The sequence below is a fragment of the Scaptodrosophila lebanonensis genome, unplaced genomic scaffold (assembly GCF_003285725.1).
Source record: "Scaptodrosophila lebanonensis strain 11010-0011.00,11010-0021.00 unplaced genomic scaffold, SlebRS2 tig00001415-arrow-pilon, whole genome shotgun sequence".
Taxonomy (NCBI): domain Eukaryota; kingdom Metazoa; phylum Arthropoda; class Insecta; order Diptera; family Drosophilidae; genus Scaptodrosophila; species Scaptodrosophila lebanonensis.
In genome coordinates this window covers 6,892,192-6,912,926 of record NW_022060742.1, presented here as the reverse complement: position 1 = coordinate 6,912,926, position 20,735 = coordinate 6,892,192, and the positions used below count along the sequence as shown (strand labels likewise).

Sequence of the window (20,735 nt, the reverse complement as noted above, 5' to 3'; positions counted from 1 at the left end):
CCAACACGCTCAAATACAGGTATGAGAACACCTGGTTGAACATATGAAACGAGCGTACGCGAACGATGAAAAAAGTGGTTAAAACAACAAACAAGCGTTAAGTCAGCAAAGCAAGCAAACCATAAAGTCATTGAGAATCGGCCACAGCCACAGCAACAGCAATAGCGACAACAACAATAGCAGTAACAATAACAACAACGGCAGTAGGGAGCATGAGAAGAGTCAGCCTGAGTGACGACGACAACGACAACGACAACAACATCGACGACGCTCGGCAAAGGTGTGCAATGCATTAAGGTACGGGATGTGGAGCGGGGGACGGGGACGGGGAGGGTGAGCGGCGGCGGCGGCGGCGGCGGCGGCAGCAGCAGCAGTGGCTGCTTGACTGGCTGCCTGGCTGGCTCGCTGGCTGGCTGCCTGGCTGTTTGGCTGACTTTGTGAGGTTCGTCTGCGCAAAACCTTCGCTCGTCCAATCAGTATGAACTCGGTTCCCGCCAGCGAAGATACGAAAGCAGCGCTCGGCTAACGGCAGCAAATTCAAAAAATAAAAAGAGACAGCTTTGTGGAAATTTTTGATTCGAACGTTGCGGCGTCTTTTCAGTCGCGCGATTTCCATAATAAAGTGATTTCAATCTGTAATTATGATTATAACGCTCTCTCTTAATTGTGCTAACTAATAAACAGCAATAACAGCAGCAGCAGCAACAACAACAACAGCAGCAGCAGCAGGCTTAAATGCTGCTTTAAACGTGCTACTAAACCCAATACGGAAGTGAAAAGCCGCCGGCATTTTGGCCGCAGATGACGTCAAAAATCGAAAGGATGTGCTAAAATTAAAACAACAACATTAAGATTTTAAATTCTTAATCAATTGTGCTTTACGCACAATTAACAAGTGCCTTATCAAGTGCCTGTACAAATGCTTGTCTGTGTCTCTGTGTCTCTGTGTGTGAGTGTGTATTTGTGTGCCTTAATCAAATTAAATTTGCATATCCTTGCAAATTATTCGCATAAATTCTTCCAAGTAAACAAAAGTTATTGCATCAATACATATGTATAGTATATATATTCATATCGAAGTGCGCTTATAAGTATTATAGAAAATATGTAAATGGGCAGCGATTTTTGCTACCCACGCAGTGCCATGCCAACAATAATAACAACAACAACAAATTCAAAATTTAAATATTTTCTTATCCAATTACATGGAATCGATTGTGCCTTGAACCTGTTGTTACTGCCGTCTGACAAAGAAACAAAACGCAGTTATCAATAAAACAAATATTTAAAAAATAAAAGCAAAAAGTAAAAATAAAATAATAGTATTATTATAACAGCAAATATTTAAATCGAGTTGCTAAATAGTTAGGCAAACAGCGCGCCGCACGGCCATTCGAAATCTTATTGAGTTCTTTTTATGCAATAATTCTGCTTAAATGCATACGGATATAATAATTGGTGATCAATTTGCCGCCAACAACAACTATTGGGTGATGCAGGTAAGCTGACTGACTATATGTACTCCTATTTATAGTTCAACTGTCTACTTTATTCGATGTGTAACAAAGCAATTATGGCTTTAAAGAAGATTCCCCTTAAGCCTATGAATATCAGAGCTTTACTTTAATTCTATGTAAATAGATCTGTAGAAGCGTAAATTAATGAGTGGAATTAAAGTGGTGCGGAAGGTTTTGCCTGCATTCTAAGCAATTGACTAAAAAGCAAAAAAGAAGTAATAACGTAATGTTTCGTCTGCAATTGCTTCTCAAAATATATGAATATGAAAATATGACAAAAAATCTATTCTATATTTATATGACTTGAGTCATTCTGCTTTTTGATTGTTTACTATTTTGAATGCAATTTGAATGTATTTCATATTTACAAGGTAATAGAATTAGTAATCAAGTAAAACAATATAAATTCTTAATAGTGAACAAGACAGTTTTGTAAATTCTTGTTTGAAATGAAGCAATAAGTGCTAAAAAATTTTTAATTGAATTAGTAATCAATAGTGAATAGAAAATGTTGTATGAAATCGTTTAAAAGTTAATGTTAGATCTGATATACACGTATATAGTTGTGTTTCACTTGTTAGTTAAAACTTGAAGGAAAACTAATTCAGTAAAATATCTATAATTTCTTTTCGAAAATAGGCAAAAATTTTATTTTCAATTTTGTTAATATTTTGATATAGGCCTAGCAGATTTGTTATTTTAGCAGGAGGGACTATACATATTTATCAGTTTTTGTCTTTTTTAAATTTTCTATGTTGTATATATTTCCTTTTTATAATAAAGTAATAATAAATAAATTCTTAATAGTAATTAGATTCCCCACTGGAATAAGTTTAAGTATCTAATAAGTAGATTTTGTGTAGTACCGTCTAGGAATTTTCTATAGTTTATATATGTTTGGATTTCACATATAAATATTTAGAATGACTTTTCCATACTTACCGTTAGCTATTCATTGTGATGGTTAGTTAGTTCAATGGCGAAATCTGTAATACAAAACATTGTTTGACCATCAGTTCATGCTCTATTGAAATGTCAACTGAATTCTATATCTAAAAACTGAAACTTCTTCCAACCAATGAAACTAAATAGGATGATATTTTTATTGGAAATTATACTATATATTTCAAAAGCAGGGACTATTCCAATATTTATTTATCGTGTTGCTAACATGTTATTGTAACATACGATAATATTGTTTTCAAATATAAATATAAATAAATATAAATATTATTAACATCGTTAGGAACAGTTGAAATTTGACTGTTTTTGAAAAAGGTTACAAGAAATGATGTGCTATTTAAAATGAAAATTAGATATTGATTGCCCTATTGCCTGATTAATAAGGACTGTGTGGACTTTTTCGACCATTCTAGAACAAGCGCTTTCATGCACAGAATATTCATTTATATTTCGTGGTGCACATATTGAATTCTTTAGTTCTTACTCTTCTTGACATCGACAGTACCTGAGGGAAACTTGTTAACCTTTTCATCATAAAGCGATTGAAAAGATAAGTCTGCTAATCGGTCAATCGATTTTATTTTTAAATGTCTCATCAAGATTTTCCTGCTTGGGGAATATTTTGGCGATCCGGCACTGTTCAAAAAAACAATTAGTTTCCATAATTATGCCAAATGTGCTAATGAAATTTGTTATTGCATTTTAATTTTGCCCAAAAGTCCCAAAAGCTTCCGGCAATCAAGACTTCGAGTCAAAATCAACATTACGAGCAATAAAAACTCCGGCCAACAGGTGAGAATCCATGTGCTCTTCGGGGTCTGGCAACAATTTCAATTTCGTTGTGAATTTATAAATAAAGTGCCGCGATCGCAATCTGAAGTATTAAACAAATTAATTTGATTATCGTGCGGTCCGCCAAATTTGTGATGATAAACGGACGCAAGTCAAACAGACAGAGTTGGGACCGCAGTTTTTCCGATCGCAGCAATATTTTGACGCAGATTAACACCTCTGGTACTGGCTCTGGCTCTGGCTCTGGCTGGCCCTTGGGCTGGAGCTCAGGTGCGCGTGGAGAGACTCGTACACATACGCTCGAAGTACTTACTATATACATATGGATATAGATATGTATGTTGTTAAAGCGCCGTCGGCATTAAATGCCTGCAATCGATTTGTAAATCTTGTTATCACTTGCAAGGCAAAAGCAAATTTGTTGCAGCTCTTTAAGCCGTTCTTAAACAAGCGGCAAGCGCTTGAATGCTTTGAACTGCTTTGCCTATGGACTGATCGCGGTTTTCAGTTTTCGTTCTTCGTCTTTGGTGGCTTTTTGTCGGCCCCAGAAAGTGTAGCGTCGTGTTCTTGTAAATGTTTGTCAGCATGTTTGTCCGTCTGTTCCTGTGCATGTCCGTCTGGTCTGGTCTGGTCTGTTTGTTCGCTTGTCAGTCCTTTGTCTGTTTGCTCGTTGTTTGACTCGCGTTTACTTGCGAAGCTCTGCTTCAATATTTGCCCACAACACTTTGCCAATGCGTCAAGTGACTCCAAGTATCCGTCCCAGCTCCAGGCCCAGTTGGTTTCGTCATTTGCATCAAATGCCTTGTGCGACCAAAGACTCAGTCTTGAAAGTTGCATTGTGGGTGTCAAATGCTCTCTAAGTGGGGCATGGGAATTGTGTTGTGCGATATGGCACTGGACTACAGAGCAAGGTTGTTCAAATTCATGGAATTCTAATCAATCAAGTGCCATTGAAACCAAAAGTATTACAACCTATATTTAAGGTACCATATTATTTGATATTTAATCGCTTTGCTTAACTTTGTTAATGATAGCAAGAAACTGGGAAAAACTTTTGTTTTTAATATTTACATTTTATTCGAAGAGCTGTGTCTGTTGTGTTGCTATATGAAAGCGTTCAAAGTACGAATTAAACTGCATTTGTTTCAAAAATTACTTCATTTTGGGATTACATTAAATTAAAAAATAATAATTATTTAATTGAAATTGAAAATTGGCTGTAATTTGACTTCATATATGGCGCTCTATTTTGAATTTTACTAACAAGTAGGTAGAGTTAATCCCAAAATAATTTAATTTTCATTCAAGAGATAATAAATTTGAAACAATTTTCATTGTTTGCATCGAATGTATTAATCTACATCGAGTTAAAAGTATCAAAACCTTCAAGAGAATTAACATTTTCCTAAACCACAGAAATTCGGAGAATAATTTTTAATTTTAAATTTTATAAATAATTTCTACAATTTTATTTAATTTCATTTATGGTTATTTCAATATATTTTTTTTTATAAATCAACAGAAAAAAGAAGAATAATAATAGATGACACGAATTTGAAAATAAATGTACAATTTGTGCTTTCAAATCCAAATTCAAAGCAATTGTATTTAAATTTCTAGTATCAGTTTATTTGGTTTTCCCATTTTCGAACAATTTTTGTGCAAGAAATATTTGATAAATTTAAATCACCATAAATTTGTCACTAGAGCAAAATTTTGGGTAAGGTTCAGATTGAAGACTTATAGGGAAAGTAGAGAAATAAATACTAATTGAGTTTGATTTTCTAATCAAAGACAGGAAAAATATTAATAACATAAAAAAAGCTCTTTTACTTTTCTCAAATCGATAATATTTTTGTTCAGTGTGTGAAAATCGGTTGAATCTTTTCGCCTATAGCTCTGATCATTAATCGCTGTTAGCTCTTTTGGCTGATTCTCGGACACGTCTAAAACCATAACAATAATCCAGTCCCGGTCTCAGTCCCAGTCCCAGTCTTCCCATAAACTTGGTGTTAGCAGAGCTCTTGAGTGGGTTTTCGTACCTTTACTTCCACATTTCACATTTCAATGCATAGATAAGAGCGCTTGGCAATTCTCAGGAAACAACATCATAAAAACGCTATTGACGCCTAACCGCCTCCACGTCGCTCCCTCCCTCCAGCTCCACTGCCGCTCTCTCTCTCTCTCTCTCTCTCTCTCTCTCTCGAGCTGTGTCCATCTCTGTTCTGTGTGTGTGGGGCACTGCTGTACTGGCATTGTGGCCCACGTTGTGAACGTGTTCGACAAGTGTTGCCATCACCAAGAACTGAACAACAGCAACAACAACAACAACAGCAACCATCAATAGCTGCACTAATTAGGCATGTGTTGTCAAATATTTACACACGGCCGCAAAAGTACAAAGCGTTGTAGCACCCAGAGTGTCGGAGTCCCTCAACCGTCCCTAGTACTAGAGGGGCACGCACATTTCTTGGCTGGCTGGTGGATGGGAGACGAGCTCGCTGGCGGGTGTGCGAGGCACTTCTTCCGCTCTTCCTGATTTGTCAGCTCGTCGTGGTAATTCCCACGGCATGATTTATAAAGAACGAGTAACGCATTTTATGATTAGTTTATGATTTCTTCACAGAATTAGCACATACGAGTCCGCCTTTCTTTTTCCCAATTCTGGCGACCTTTCAATGAACAATTGGCCCAATCGAGCATACAGACAGAGACACTTGGAGTGCACTGATTAATGGGCTTGTTGCCGCGAATATAATGTTGCTTATACAAATAGATAGTAATCTGATTACTTATGTGCCATGTTGCAGCCATTTGGAGTTGATGGAAGAATTAATAAATCGTTAGGGGCGTGGCTGTCAACGCGCAGACCAGATTTATGCTAATGTGGCTGGCCAGTCTGGGAAGGAGAACAAATGTTAATGAAAGAAAATGAAACGGCACAGCATTTGAAGTCAAAACTCAATCGATAACTGAATAATACTCGTATGGATCATTAAACATGTATAACATTTATACGACCATTATTTGGCATTCAATAAAACATATTTGCATTCGCCTGGCGCGGCCAAAAACATCAAAGGTGGCCGCCTTTAAAGTCTAGCGCAAAATTTAACGAGAATTGCAGCGACGCGTATCTATCAGATACAATATACTCGTATGAGTACGAGTGCTTGTACAATTGCCTTGCGATCCATCTAAGCCATAAAATGTATCGTCATAGACAAAAGGCAGAAAAAAAAACGTAGAAAAAAATCACAGCCGATAAGATAATTATATAAAATGTAGCTACAAACTGTTTCTTATTTCTTTTTTTTTTTGTGGAGCTGTTTTTTGTGGCAAAACAAAATTGACTTTCGTTTTCTAAATTGAGTTCAAGCGCGCCGGGCAGTGGGTCAAAAATTGAGTTTAGTTTCAAGCAATGCCAATTACACAGACGTTAACAATAAAAGTTAAGTAATAGTAAGTAGAGTAAGGCAACACAAATGGAGCCAACAAAAATAAAAATAAAGAGAAGAAATCTCATTAAAACTCGTTGGCATCGCACAGCTGGAGTTCCGCACTTCAATTCTATGCAAATCGCAACTCCTGCGATTTTCTCAATAATTCAGCAACAAAAAATCATATTATTGACCAAACACAGACACAGACGTAGCGGATTTCGATTTTTCTTGCCAATTCATGCAAATGAAAACGAAAACTGGCACAAAAATGCGCACAAGAAAAAAAAGAAAAAAACAAGGCACCAGAGGAAACCAAAATCTCGAAAGCTATCGATTTGATTGATATGCCAATGGATTTGGGGTCACATGATGTGATAGAGGAGTCTGTCCGTCGGTGTGAGCTAAGGTCCAACTATGCTGCAGAAAATCAATCACTCACAACTCACTGGGTGCTCAAAGGTGCTCACAGATACGAAACAATCTTAGAGAGACTACCTGAGACGACATTTCGGATTCGGCAATCTATTCAGGCTTTTGTTCGCAATTTTATGGCACGTGAGTCGCAAACTTCTACCTCTTTATTTCTATGTATTGGCCATGAATGTCAGCAATTTTTGTGCATAAGACATTTTCGACTACCTAGAATTGGGCGATAGGAAATGACGAATTATATGAATTTCATTCCTATGGACAATAAAAGATAAAAGTGAACTATAGAGCATCAAACATTGGCGCCATGGAGGTACACAATCGGTTAGGAAATTGATTTTGCGACATTATTTCTATCTAGTTGCTGAGATAAGTGAACTTTTACTGATAAACGTGTTAGTGCATATAAACTTTCAACGATTCAAAGATTCAGAACGCTCCCAGATAATTGTCAAGGCCTGTCGTTGAGGCACGAGATTCGCATGGCAAGCATTTCGCTGACGATAGATATATAATAATTGCGTAAGACTCAAGTCTTGACGACATTTTCAGTAAGGCTTTGCAGAAGAGATTGAGTTCCATAAAATTAATAGTCTTAAACACTTGTCGAAGAACTAATTGATTATAATTGTAATTTTGTTAATGCAGAAAGTAGGTCATTAAGAAATCGTTCAAAATATATTCTCTCTTAAAAGAAAACCTTTCAAAAGTTAGCTTATGAATGAAGAAAGCGCAATGAAATTTAATGTTTTCTTTTTCTTCTGACTGAACTAGTTACTATTTTTCAATCATTATAATTCATACAATGAGACACTATTTTTTTCAAAGTATTAAATATCGCACTTAGATGTTAAGGTAAATGGTGCTTACCTACTACAGAAGAATCGTAAAAAATGGCTTACAATACTAACAATTTTGAAACTACATTTGAACTTTTCGTCAAAGAGTAAAGAATTCTTCATTTAGAAATTTACCGAATTCTATACTCGCACATTCTTCAAGCCATCTTTTCTGCGTCTGACACCTTGGCGCGATAAATCCCTAATTTTTGATAGATCGCTCGCCCTGCGCTTTAAAGCTTGAAGTTCGCTGAATTTTGCAAAAACTAGTTTAGCGGGCACAAGAATCTTTTTTCCTATATATGTATATACGAACGTGCCAAGCTCAGGCAAAGTTGTTAAGATCAACAAAAACCAAAGTTCGACTATTGCTAAGGTTTTGCCAATACATGCATGGTTATACATACGTGTGTATGTATTTATGTGCCCGCAGACAAATACACATATGTATATACACTGCCATGCACTTGAATAGGGACAAGATTTTCTAGCATTTGTATTGTGTTTTTCTATTTTGGGGAAAGGGCTGGCTTTAGATGCTTTGGTGTTTCAATTAGAATGCAGCAGGAGGGAACTGTCAAAATTTACAGTTAGCTTTTAATGATTAACAGTTATGAATTATCACTGTTTTGCTTTTGACTATGCCAAAAACACACCATTTTTGTCATGCACTTGAATAGGGACAAAAACTTTAACATTCTATATGTTGCAAACTAATTAAAAAATGAGCTTACAGTTTTTTTTATTATATTAATATTGACTTTATTAATAATGTGTGTAACCGCCTTTATTGGAAATAACCTCGTAGATTCGATGAGGAAGGGAATCATATAAGGACTTTATATAGTCTAATGAAATTTCGCTCCAGGCGCTTTCTATGGCTTCTGTTAATGATTGGACGTCTGCAAACTGTCTTCCAGATGCGTACACTTTACGTGTAAGCCATCCCCATACATTCTCAATTACATTGAGATCAGGAGAGTAAGAGGGCCACTCCAATAAGGACACGTTCTGCTTGCTTATCCAGTTTTTGACTACACGTGCGGTATAAACCGGGGCATTATCATGCTGGAAAGTCCAAGATATAGGCTCAAAAATGTTGCCAAAGTAAGGAAATGCCTCCTCAAGCAAGCTTTTGTATGAAGTAGCGTTTAACTTTGATGATACAAATTTGAGCTCGCTTGTCCCGTAATATGAAATTGCGCCCCATACCATAATACCCCCTTCACGGCTATGGTGACGAGCCAGGTAGTGTTCCTCCTTACGTATATCATGGAAATAGAAGTTAAAACCATCAGGTCCATCTAAATTGAATCGTTTTTCATCAGAAAAACCAACTCGATGCCACTCCTTATTCCATGTCATATGATTTCGGGCAAAGAGCTGACGTATGTCTTTACGTGGCTTTGCCAGAGGGGTTTTTTTTTAGCCTTAATCTTTTAAGGTGTTTTGCTTTCCGTATAACACGTCTCACTGTATCAACACTTGCATTTATTCCCAAGTTTAGGCGAATTGCAGATGCGGAGCAATGTGAGCTTGACGCTTCCCGAAGAACGCGTCGTTCGTCTGAAGATGTAAGTGCCTTTTTTGTGCGTCCTTTCATATTTTTCCCGTACATCAATGGGTTTTTGAGAAAATTTCCAACAACAGACTTGCTTTTGTTAATTTTTTCGGCAATTTGTCGTATATTCATGTCACACTCCCTAAATGCTAATATTTTGCCCTTTTCTTCAGAAGTGAGTGTTTGATCACGGCCCATTTTGGTTTGTTTTTAATCAAAATATATGTATTTTAATAAAATACAACCTTCTGTGTTCATAGTTGCACACACACTAAAGTTATCTTCTTTGTCCCTATTCAAGTGCATGGTAAAAACTGTGTGTTTTTAGCATAGCCAAAAGCAAAACAGTGATAATTCATAACTGTTAATCATTAAAAGCTAACTGTAAATTTGTACAGTTCCCTGATGCTGCATTCTAAGTGAAACACCAAAGCATTTGAAGGCAGCCCTTTCCCCAAAATAGAAAAACACAATACAAATGCTAGAAAATCTTGTCCCTATTCAAGTGCATGGCAGTGTAGCTATATTTGTAGCGCAATTCGTTTCAAGTTTGATTGGATCAAAAGCTCGGCAGCTGCGAAAACAAAAACAACGGCTTCAACTGACAGACATGCTTAGGTGGCCCGCTTAAGAAGGCAAAAAAAGCTTGGCGCTTGTCAAGATCTCATTTGATGCCGCATTAAGATCAATTATTTGATTACGAAACCAAATCTGCATGAAATCTCCAAAATAGTTTCAGAGTGTCGGGTGGCGCGACCCTCGACGACCCTCGATGGCCATCGACGATCGTGTCAGATGTGGACATTGTAATTTTCATAATATACAAAAATTTATGCGTGTTGACAACTTGTCAAGGAACCTTAAGCTACAAACACACACATACACACGTAATAAATATAAACATATATATTTTGAAGCCCATAAAAATAAAGACAAAACCATACACACAGTGACGGCTTAAGGCGAAGGTGAGAAAAACAATGAAACTCACAAATCTCAGTGGTGATGATCACGGGCTGTTGATAAAGTCATGAAAACTACATAAAAGCTCAAAATACAAAAAAGCATTAAAATAACAAAAAAATTTGTGTTGCAAAATTGAATTAAAACTGTTTTTTTTAATACCCCACCAATTAGTTTTATGTATGCATTTCGCAAACTCCTTTTTATGACCAATTTTGGTTTCGTAAAAACGAAAAAATTATTTATCTAAAATGCTTTCTCCGAATGGCGACTATTATACACCCTTTAAAATGCATTACGCATATATTAGTTCTACAACGGGTGAACCGCAATCCCGAAACTTCTATTTACCCCCAATTCCTAGACGATGGGGAATATTGGCGCTCATACGTGAATTCATCAAGCGAGCCACAGGTGAATTGAGTAACAGGGCTGCTACATCTGGTAGAATGAAGAAATTAATAGTAGAAATGTTGTTCACATAGGTTGGTTATCTAAAAAAAAAAGAGTACTGAAAGTACTTTGCACAATACTCGTATGAATAGTTTCTTTATTTATTGTAATTCAACCATAGATTTCTGCAAAGATGACTGCCAATCTTGGAATATAATTTAATATAATGTATTTGCCGAATATCATATAAACGCATTCTAGAATTTGTATTGTAAATATTAATCGTCTACAGAAGTACCAATATTCATTTTAGAAAGTTAATATTTGATTGTGTTAAAAGATGTAATTATACTGTATCTCCAACCTCCCTAAATTCATTTCATATTGAAAGATCCCACTGCTTTGTATCTCAAGCTATTTGGGTTCAGTTCGAATTATTAAGAGGGCTCTATAGAAATGTACCATTTAAATTCTAATATGAAATATTACTACATTTCTGAATGCAATATAGAAAATACATCTTGCAGTTTTGTCTGTAGCAACAGTTTTATTTTCCTTTTGTTAAGCTACTTGAAGATTGTAACTGAAGTATATGGCATTAACAATATTTACAAATTACAAACTTGATAACAAGTTCCACAAAACTACACTGAGCTCAAAACTTGAAACGTCATTTCACATTAATATATAATAACATTTATTGTAGAATAATTAGAAGTTGTGTATCATATTAATACTCGTACATAATAGTCGATAATTAAGAATCTAAATAGAAATAACATCAAATTAAACTTTTCTTTTCTGTAACATTTCAGTATAAATACAATAGTATTATTGTCAGATATTGGTAAAAATGCGTGCAATCAGTTCAGTTATGTTAGTTTCGAGGACCGTTCGGTTGACTGAAGCTGTCCATGCAGCCCAATATTTGGTTACTTTTCAACTTAATTCAAACACATTCGCACAAAATTTTTCGACTGAAGCGACTTGTGTTATTTATTTTTATATTTTATTACGTTTTTTTAAGTAAAGAGTGCTTATTTAACTTTTATCACCAATTAAGGCAGGTTAATGTTGTTGTTATTGGTGATGGTGGTGCTGGTGTTATATTTGATTGATCGGCATACGCTAATTGCCAGAGTACGCACAACTTGGCATGGCCAAAGCGCCATAGATCGAGCACTTGGCCTAAAAATAAAAGTTAAGTGAGAGACAAATCTGAGCAATTGACCCACTAACCAATGCTGTCAATAGGAGACTAACAAAAGACAGAAACAAAATTGCTTGGTCAGTGAACTTTGTAACTTGCATCATCGCCCCCGATAAATGTAAGTGGGAATATTTCCTGTTGCATTCTGAAAATACAAATTAATTGCCCGCAAATCCTGTCCACCCTGCTCCCCCGCTCTCTATCTCTTTGTCTTGGTGGTCAACATTCAGCTTTTAACGCATTATTCAACAGTTTTCATTTCAAATTTGAAATTTTTATTGATTTGCATTGCATGGCCGTGCGCTTCAATTATCGGCACTATCAACAAGAACAACATGTTGCGCATGCGCGACCAGTTCTCCACACTCTTCGCTCCCTCCCCCCATGCATCAGGCGTCAGGCTTCAATGCTTCAGTGCTTATGCAGCCCTTTTGATTATGCGCTCGATCGGAAATTAGTTTTATGGCAACGACTGCTTGCCGTCGCCGCTGTTTGCCACTGAACACATTTCCTGTGTCAGCCACCCCCGAGCCAGATCCGAGGGCCCCGATGTTGGGCCTCGGTTAAATTGGCATTTAATAGCTTCAGTGGACACCCTAATGTGTGTTATGATTGCCGCGTTGCGAGCCAAAGCGTGAAATTGTGAGAATAGCTTCGATTACTGCTAGCAGGATATTCAATATCCTTACCGTCCGTGTTATGCAATAGTTGTGTGAAGGTTCCTATGCAAATGAGCAGAGTAAATGAATTGATTGAATGCTTATGAAAATGAGAGAAAACTCTGCACCCTTGCACATTGTGGACACTTTTAATAAGATGTGTTGAAGAAAAAATAGAAAAGGGAACTATGAAAAAGAGAACCCACAACTGTGTAAATAGGAGTTCTTTGGTCATCCCATAGTTTTTTTTTTACTAAATGATAGAGGAAAAAAAATAAATCCATTAAGAGTTTTTATTGTTTTGCAGAAATTTTAAGTTAGACTTTGATCAGAGTTTTAAAAGAATGTTACAACTTGTACGTTATTTTGCAACAACAATTGAATACGTAAAGATAGTCTTCCCTGAAACCATTCTGTATTGGACTAACTCATTGTACCACGACTTATACAAGTAAACATTGAAAACAAATTTAAAAAATTAAAAAACATTATTTTAAATAGAAACCAACAGTAAATGACCACAAATGTGGTAATTAATTAAATGATTTGCAGAATATTACATTCTTGCATAAACTTTGCTGTTCCTTTAATGAACTAAATAATTAATTCTTTAAAGTTTTACATGTTTTTCAGAACAGAATCATATATTTACATATATTATATAGAATGACTCCCAAAAACCATCGATTTTTACAAATTTCTTGTGTTGTTTTTGAAATCAATAACTACATATGTAGCTTCTAAATGTCCAAACGCCACGCACACATACATATAGCACACAGTTATAAGCATTTCTAAGCTTAAAATGGCGTTCCGGCAGCAATAACAACAATTGTAGCGCTGATGGCATGAGAATTTATATTTTATGGCTTAGAATAAACGAGCGGAATTAAATGAACGAGCAAATGGAAAAAATAGTTTAAATTGAAAATGAGATGAAAACGCGCGCAAATAATGAAAATAGATACACAAGCGTACACACACACACACACACACACACACACACATACAAACAGTCATGCATAACAGCAGCAATAACAACAAAAACTGTGCGAGAGCAGTGTAAGCCATGAAATAAAAAATAAAATAGTTAAAGTAGAAAAACGTTGAAAAAAAAAACAAAAAAAATGTCGCAAATTGCGGTCATTCGTCATGCGCACATAAGCAGAACGGAGAGCGGCAGCAATGCTAATAGCAACAGCAACAACAACAACAACAACAACAACAACAAGAACAGCAATACTAACGAATAGCAAGCCAACGAAATGGCGTCGTGGCAAATGGGTGGCAGAGCGGGCGGCTGTGGAGCGGATTTGGAGTAGCAGTGAGCAGCGGGTATCAAGCAGCCAGCAGCGACGTCGACGTCGGCGTCGATGTCGACTCTCGTCGTCACTCAAAATGCTCCGCTAAAGTAGCAAAAACGAGCGACAACAACAGCAATAATAGCGAACATTTTTTTATCATTGTGCTTTTGTTTTTCTTTTTTCTGAGCTCTTCGTAAGCTGCTGGTGTTGTTGTTGTTGTTATTGTTGTTGCTGTTGCTGTGGGGGAAAAAGCTTGCTACTTTTGTCTTTTTTACTCCACACGCACTCACACACACACATACCCACACAATCACACACAACTAGACATGCTATACATACAAACATATTTATAATGTTATTGCTGTTGTTTTTTTTTCTAACTTTGTGTTTTGATTTGCTGCGCTTGCAAAGCTTTTGCCGCTGTAGTTGTTGTTGGAGTTGTAGTTGCCGTGTATATATTAAATGGCTTGCCTTGCGGTGGTTGGATGCTACGCAGAGAGGCATAGAGAGAGCAAGAGTGTGGCATTGGGGGTGTGGGGCGATTGGGGAGTGACACAATATGGCGGCGCTACATAGTGTGCCTAATGGTGCTTAACTGCCCGCTCGCTTAGCTGAAGTGCGCATGTCACTGAAGTACACACACACACGCACTTACAATAAGTGGTGTATGGGGCATCCATTTTGAACTGTAAGTGTATATGTGTGTCTATCTATGCACGCATTGTACAGTCGCTGCCGTTATATAGGAAGACAATTACTTATGTAGGCCGCCATTTTTTTCCTCGCTATTTTCTTCCGCTTAATGGAAATTAAATGTGGAATTTATAGCAAACATAATTGAAGACTATATTTTAACATTTTAAATAGATAAAATTCTTTTCCAACACGCTATATGTTTTTAAATGTATGTGCAATATTTCCAAGGGTTGATCTTAATGTTGAAAGCGAATAACTCGAAAGTTTCACGAAATTCAAAACACTCAAGAATTCTGATCCCACAGACATTTCTTTCTAATGGAAATCGGAAACGGAAACAGGCCAGAGTTTATGTTATTAAATGGTTTTAAAATGTATTAAACATATTTACATGATAGTGACATATTTCATTTTGAAAAATTTCACATCCTGCGCTAAGTAGTGCTTTTATCAATTGAAAATGATGATCATGAGTTATCGTAAGAGCTTTTATTCAAGAAACACACTAGGTATAGCTTATAGGCCTTGGCTTCTCACGCTTTGACACTTTGAGATAGAGAAGTTCAGTCAAATGAGAACACGTAGTTGCTACTCTATAGCTTTTTATTGGCAAATGAAAAACATAATCATCGTTGCAATCGTTAAAAAATTGAGTTACACAGAAATTTAGAACTTTCAAACAACTGTCAAAAGGTCATTAAAAAAATATATTTTTGTCAAGTTTATATATGATTTTCCTAAGAGCACCAACATTTACAAATTTTATGCAAGTATATACACATGCGTTCATTTGTTCAAAAACTCATTTAATCAAGCCATGATCACTTTTTGTTTGATTTTATTGTCCAACTTTTGCATAGACCGTCTATGCTGGATGCCATCTCATTCCATCCCAGCCCAACAGTCCATTCACTTTCATTGTCTGCCCAATTGATTTGACTGCCGAGCGTTTTCTTTGTTTCCGTTTGGTGGGCACCCCTGAGACCCTCTGACGACCCCACAGTTGCGTCCATGCTGTTATTATAGCTATTAACGCCATTATTATGAAAATTTTCAACTTCATTGATTTTTGTTACCGATTTTCTAATTTAACCAAATTATTGTTTATTTTCATGTTGTTTTCGTCGTCATCGTTGACTTATTTCATTTGAGTTTAATGTTATCTCTGTGGGTTTTTTGTTTCACTTCGTGTTCATTGAAATAAAGAAAAGAGCGGCGCTGAGTTGGGGCCTCCTGCTTGACAAGAAAACAAAACCAAAAAAGTGTTTTCAAAGACCTCGGCCTGTTAAGTTGTTGCGTAAATATGGTCGAAAAAACTGAATGAATGAACAAATGCCTAGATCTAACTTTTTCCTGAATGAAATACTGCATTAGCATAATGCCACGATGCCTCTTTCTAGCTGCGCGACTCATACTTAGTTAATATTGATTTTAAAATCTCTCGCAACGTGGGGCGATGTGTTTTCTTTTGGTTGGGCTCTGGTTTTTTCTTTTCTATTTCTATTTCTATTTTTTGTTTTTTAGTTTTGGATTTGGCGGCACGTTTTGAACAACAAAAAGCGAAACCTGTTCGCATTTTAAACGAAAATCTTGTTCGTGCTTATTGGCCTGGTCTGGTGTATCGGTTATTTGTTTGCTGGTGTCAAAGCTGTCACATATTTCATACCAGAGTCAGGGGTCACCAAGTTTTACAAAGAGCGCCACGCGTATGCCGGCCTCAGCTAAACTATCGGTTCTTCGTCCGAGTCCGCGCCTGTCTCCAAGGCACTTACATGTGCATTTTAATTTGCCCGCCGACGATGTTGTTGTTGCTGTTACTGTTGTTGCTGCTGTTACCGTATGCTGTTGTTGCTCGTCGTGGTAATTGCGGTTTGCGATGCTGTCCCCTCGAGCCATCATGCCGCATATGTCCACCGAGAGCTATGATTTTTACACAATTTTACAATTTTACTCGCCGCCTTTTTCGTATTTCATTCACTTGGCGAACAAAAGTCGTGATTTGAAAAATTGCAATTGGCAGCCGGCAATGGTCATTGGGAGGAGGTGTACTGGTGTATAGGTGTATGTGTGTGTGTGATGGGGGGAAGGTGGTTGGTTACGGCCAAGTCCAGACATATGTTAGCTTTATAATTTATGCCTTTGCTTATGTGATTTTAATTTTTGTTTATTAATTGTACAACTTTTTCTCCTCAAATCGTAAAATATGCCCCGCAGGCAAAGTCGCCCGACTTGACGACTTGCCGTCTAAAAACTGGCCTCTCTACACTGCCAGCCAACATATTGAATACGCTTTAGCTTTAAGTACATCATTAATTGTTTTATTTGCTTATTCTCTGCTGTTGTCTGCGTTTTTATGTTCATTGTGGAGTAATTTATTTAATTACATAGAATTTAAGTGCTCAAGGTTATGCGCTTTGCTAATTTTTTTATCACTGACAAATTAAATGCATTTAACACGAAATATTCACAACAAATAACAAATAAGCGAGTGTGTTCATAAAAATGGCGTTAGCGCAAAAAGAGAATAACAAACAAGCATCATTTCTGTACCTTCATGAAGCTCAATTTAGGTAACCATTAATATAAATCAAAGCGATGTTGTCAGCGGCATTTTGGGATTAATTTATACGAGGTTTCGTCTAATTAGCGTCTGCGAGAGAGCAGTCGAGGGTGGTCTCAGGTAAATGACAATTAGAGATCTTAATTGCGCTATTTATAACAACACGCCCCAGGTGAAAAAATGAAATGCCAAAGAGCCATTGGTATTAAAATAATACCACGATAAAAATAATAAATAATAACACTTACGAAATAAAAAAGTTGTAAAGGCATGGCATCGAGCAAGAAAGGCAGGAAAGTATTTCGAAGAAATAATAATAACAATAAAAGTTTGTGTAATTATTAGAACAGCAGTCGTTAAAAGGACAGAGTGAAGCTGGATATTTGAGGATCAAAAATAATAAAAGTAAAAGAGAAATTATAGAAAAAGGCCATGAGGTTAGATAGAAGCCCATCTAAGGACGGGGGAGGAGTGCACGCGTTATAGGATGAAGTATATGTGCTTGAGTATTTTACATAGAAATGCAGAACAAGAATATTTTTTCAATACTTATAAGGAAAATAGCAATATAATTTAGCTTTTAGACCGAAGACCACGAAATTATCTGGGTTAATAATTGCTTATTTGCAATTAAAAGATTTTAAAATACAAAATATTATATAGTATATCTTAAAAGTTTTCTTGGTATCCTCGCGAAAAGGTTAAATGGTTCAAGGATTTAATGCTATTTTATTTTGTGAATGCTAAGCACTCTTATGCCGCGAATTGTCTTTCAGCAGCAATTTACAGAACTCTTGAAATAAAAATATTAATCAAAACAGCTACTTATAAATGATGTAAATTATAAATAAAAGATTCTAAAGATCAAATCTAATGCCTTAAATGTCGCCCTAGGCTTATAGGTTTTTGGAAAAGGTTTAAGCTTATATTAAAATTACAAATAAAGATATAGCTTTCTTAAAAAAGTTTATTTTTAAATGGTATTCACCTAAAGCAGCAGCGAAACATGTTAAAATAGCACATTTAACTTAAACACTTGTCGAATATAAAAGAATTTAGTTTTATCACCAAAGCTCCCTCATTAATTAAATTGCAAGAAATGCTTAATTGGACAGCAGATAAACGGCGTAATAACCCAAATGAATACAGTAGCTCGAAAACTGTGCGCACGTATTTAACGTCTGGCATTTTGCGGTCGACAGTTTCGACATCACATTACCCTATCGCAGATATATGGCTGGAAAATCTGCATATTATAGCAACATTTGATATTTACGGCGCACTCGCACATCAAATGAAACTGAAACTGAAATGAAAAGCCAAACGACACCAAATAGATATATGCCAAAAGATTTTGACAGCCAGTCAGGCAGACAGACTAAAAGCGACGACTAACTGAGTTTTTGTATCGTTCGGGGCCTTTTGCATTGGCGCGCTGCTGGAGGGACTTTATAAACTTTATAAACGCAATGCAAGGCACTGGTACTGGCACTGGCACGGGTACTGGCTCTGGCACTTGGCTAAATATTGAAGCTAATTGAAATGTCGATAAGGCAAAAGTTTTGACAAGTTGACAGCCGAGACAGGTCGAAAATAGATGGAAAAATATGTACAGCTCGAAGTGCCGTTGGCGGTAGTTCAAAGCGGACCGTTAATGTGTTTTAGACACGCTAAGAAGAAGTAACGAAGGGAGCAGCAGCCCTACACTTGGCCCCATTTCTTCACATTTCGTTCCCGATTATGGTATAATTTCTGTCTAGCGTTGCGTATACGCCGCGTTGACTCATTTCCAATTTTTCTTTTTGTCGTTGCTGTTGTTGTTGTGGTTTTTTCGTTTTTTTGCGAACGCGGCATTCTTTTGCATTCATTCTAGGCAATAGAAAACAAACCATAAAACGCAACAATCGCTTGACCCACTTTGTCACACTCACAGCCAACAATAACAATAACAACCATATCAACAGCAGCAGCAGCAGCAACAACAACAACAACAATAACACGAACAACAACAACAACAACAGCCCGCCATGACTCATTGCCACAGCTCCAGTTTTGGATGGTCCCAGCTGCGCACTCAAAGCAATTGTCGTTGTAACTCCTTTGAAGCTTTTGCAGCAAAATTTATGCGCACAATATGCGAAATTTATTGTAATGGCAGCCTCATGGCTTTTAAGTCAGTCGGCTTAGAGCCGCTTAGTGCATAATTCTTCAGCAACATCGTTGGCGTTTTTACAATTTTTCTCATTTTGCTTGTTTCGTTGTTTTTTTTCCTGCCTTCTTTGTAGTGCGACGAGCTTGAACAGGAAACACGCAATCATAATACTGAGTGCGGGTTTTCGTACGCGATTTTAACATCGTGCTCCAATTTATGCCCACCTGCCGCCCACAAAACAATCTGCAAAGGCCTGCTCTGCACTTCGCTTCGTTTTGGTTTTAAAACTAAAACGAATCAAATCGATTTTGAATCGTTTTCATTCCGATTCGATGACAACTGTTTGTCGTACAGAACAGCTGTTTCGAAATAAATGTAAATAAATGTAAAGTGCCAAGCCATTGATTTTTGACTGTGCAGAGGGCCCATCGTTCTAAAGTTAAAATATTGAATAATTCGTTTACTACCACATTCATGCTCCGTTGTAACATTAACTACCCGAAGAACTTATCAGAACAGAAATAAAACTAAGATTCAGCATTTAAGGGCGATGAATGCAACTAGTTCAGGATTAATGAACATTTTTGGATTGCAAATATTCTTTACAATTTAATAAATAAGTTTAACATTACAAGTAGATTTCCACTTAAGACACAACTACTTCCAATGTCGTTGTCTTGTCTTCCAAAAGGGTGGCATGACTATGAAGAGGAGCTTCTGTAAGCCAGAAATCCTTTCTGGCCGCACTTCATATTCTGGCTCAATTCAATGCTTTCAGGTCTCTCGTCGATCGTGAAATTTTTGTATCTTGTTTCATAGTTATATTCATTGTTCACATATACGAGTAGTATTATATTGCGTATTTACAAACGAAAGAGTCTTCCTGATAACATTAGTGAGAATGCACTTTGATTGTTTTTTTTAACAAATCGACTTGAAGAACTTAGTGGATTGTACTAAAAGAATTTGTAATCGTTTTAACAATATGGACCTAACTAACTGTACGTTACTCATACAACTTTGGGACTAAGGAAGCATTGTAAGTGTCTCAATTCAGTTTGCGAATTGCGTCAATGTCTTCTTAATACAGTGCGCTGGAAAACCCTCAAAAGCATTTCGAGGAATAATACTTACAGTTCGAGTAATGTTTCATTCTGACGCAGGTGCTCTCTCACACCCCGCCCCCCTCAGCCAACTGCTTCTATGCCCTCCTCCCACTCGTCGCTGCGCTGCCAGCTTCAGAGGCGACTCCGA

General features: G+C 36.7%; 1 protein-coding gene across 1 annotated transcript in view; it reads left to right on the top strand.

The window, feature by feature from the left end:
• Positions 1–1,436: 1,436 nt before the first annotated feature.
• The window catches only part of LOC115632970 (dendritic arbor reduction protein 1), a 47,434-nt gene continuing 28,135 nt past the window's right edge, over positions 1,437–20,735 (top strand). The window contains exon 1 of the mRNA XM_030530271.1: positions 1,437–1,499. Coding sequence (XP_030386131.1) covers positions 1,437–1,499 — 63 coding nt within the window. The remainder of the gene's footprint in view (positions 1,500–20,735) is intronic.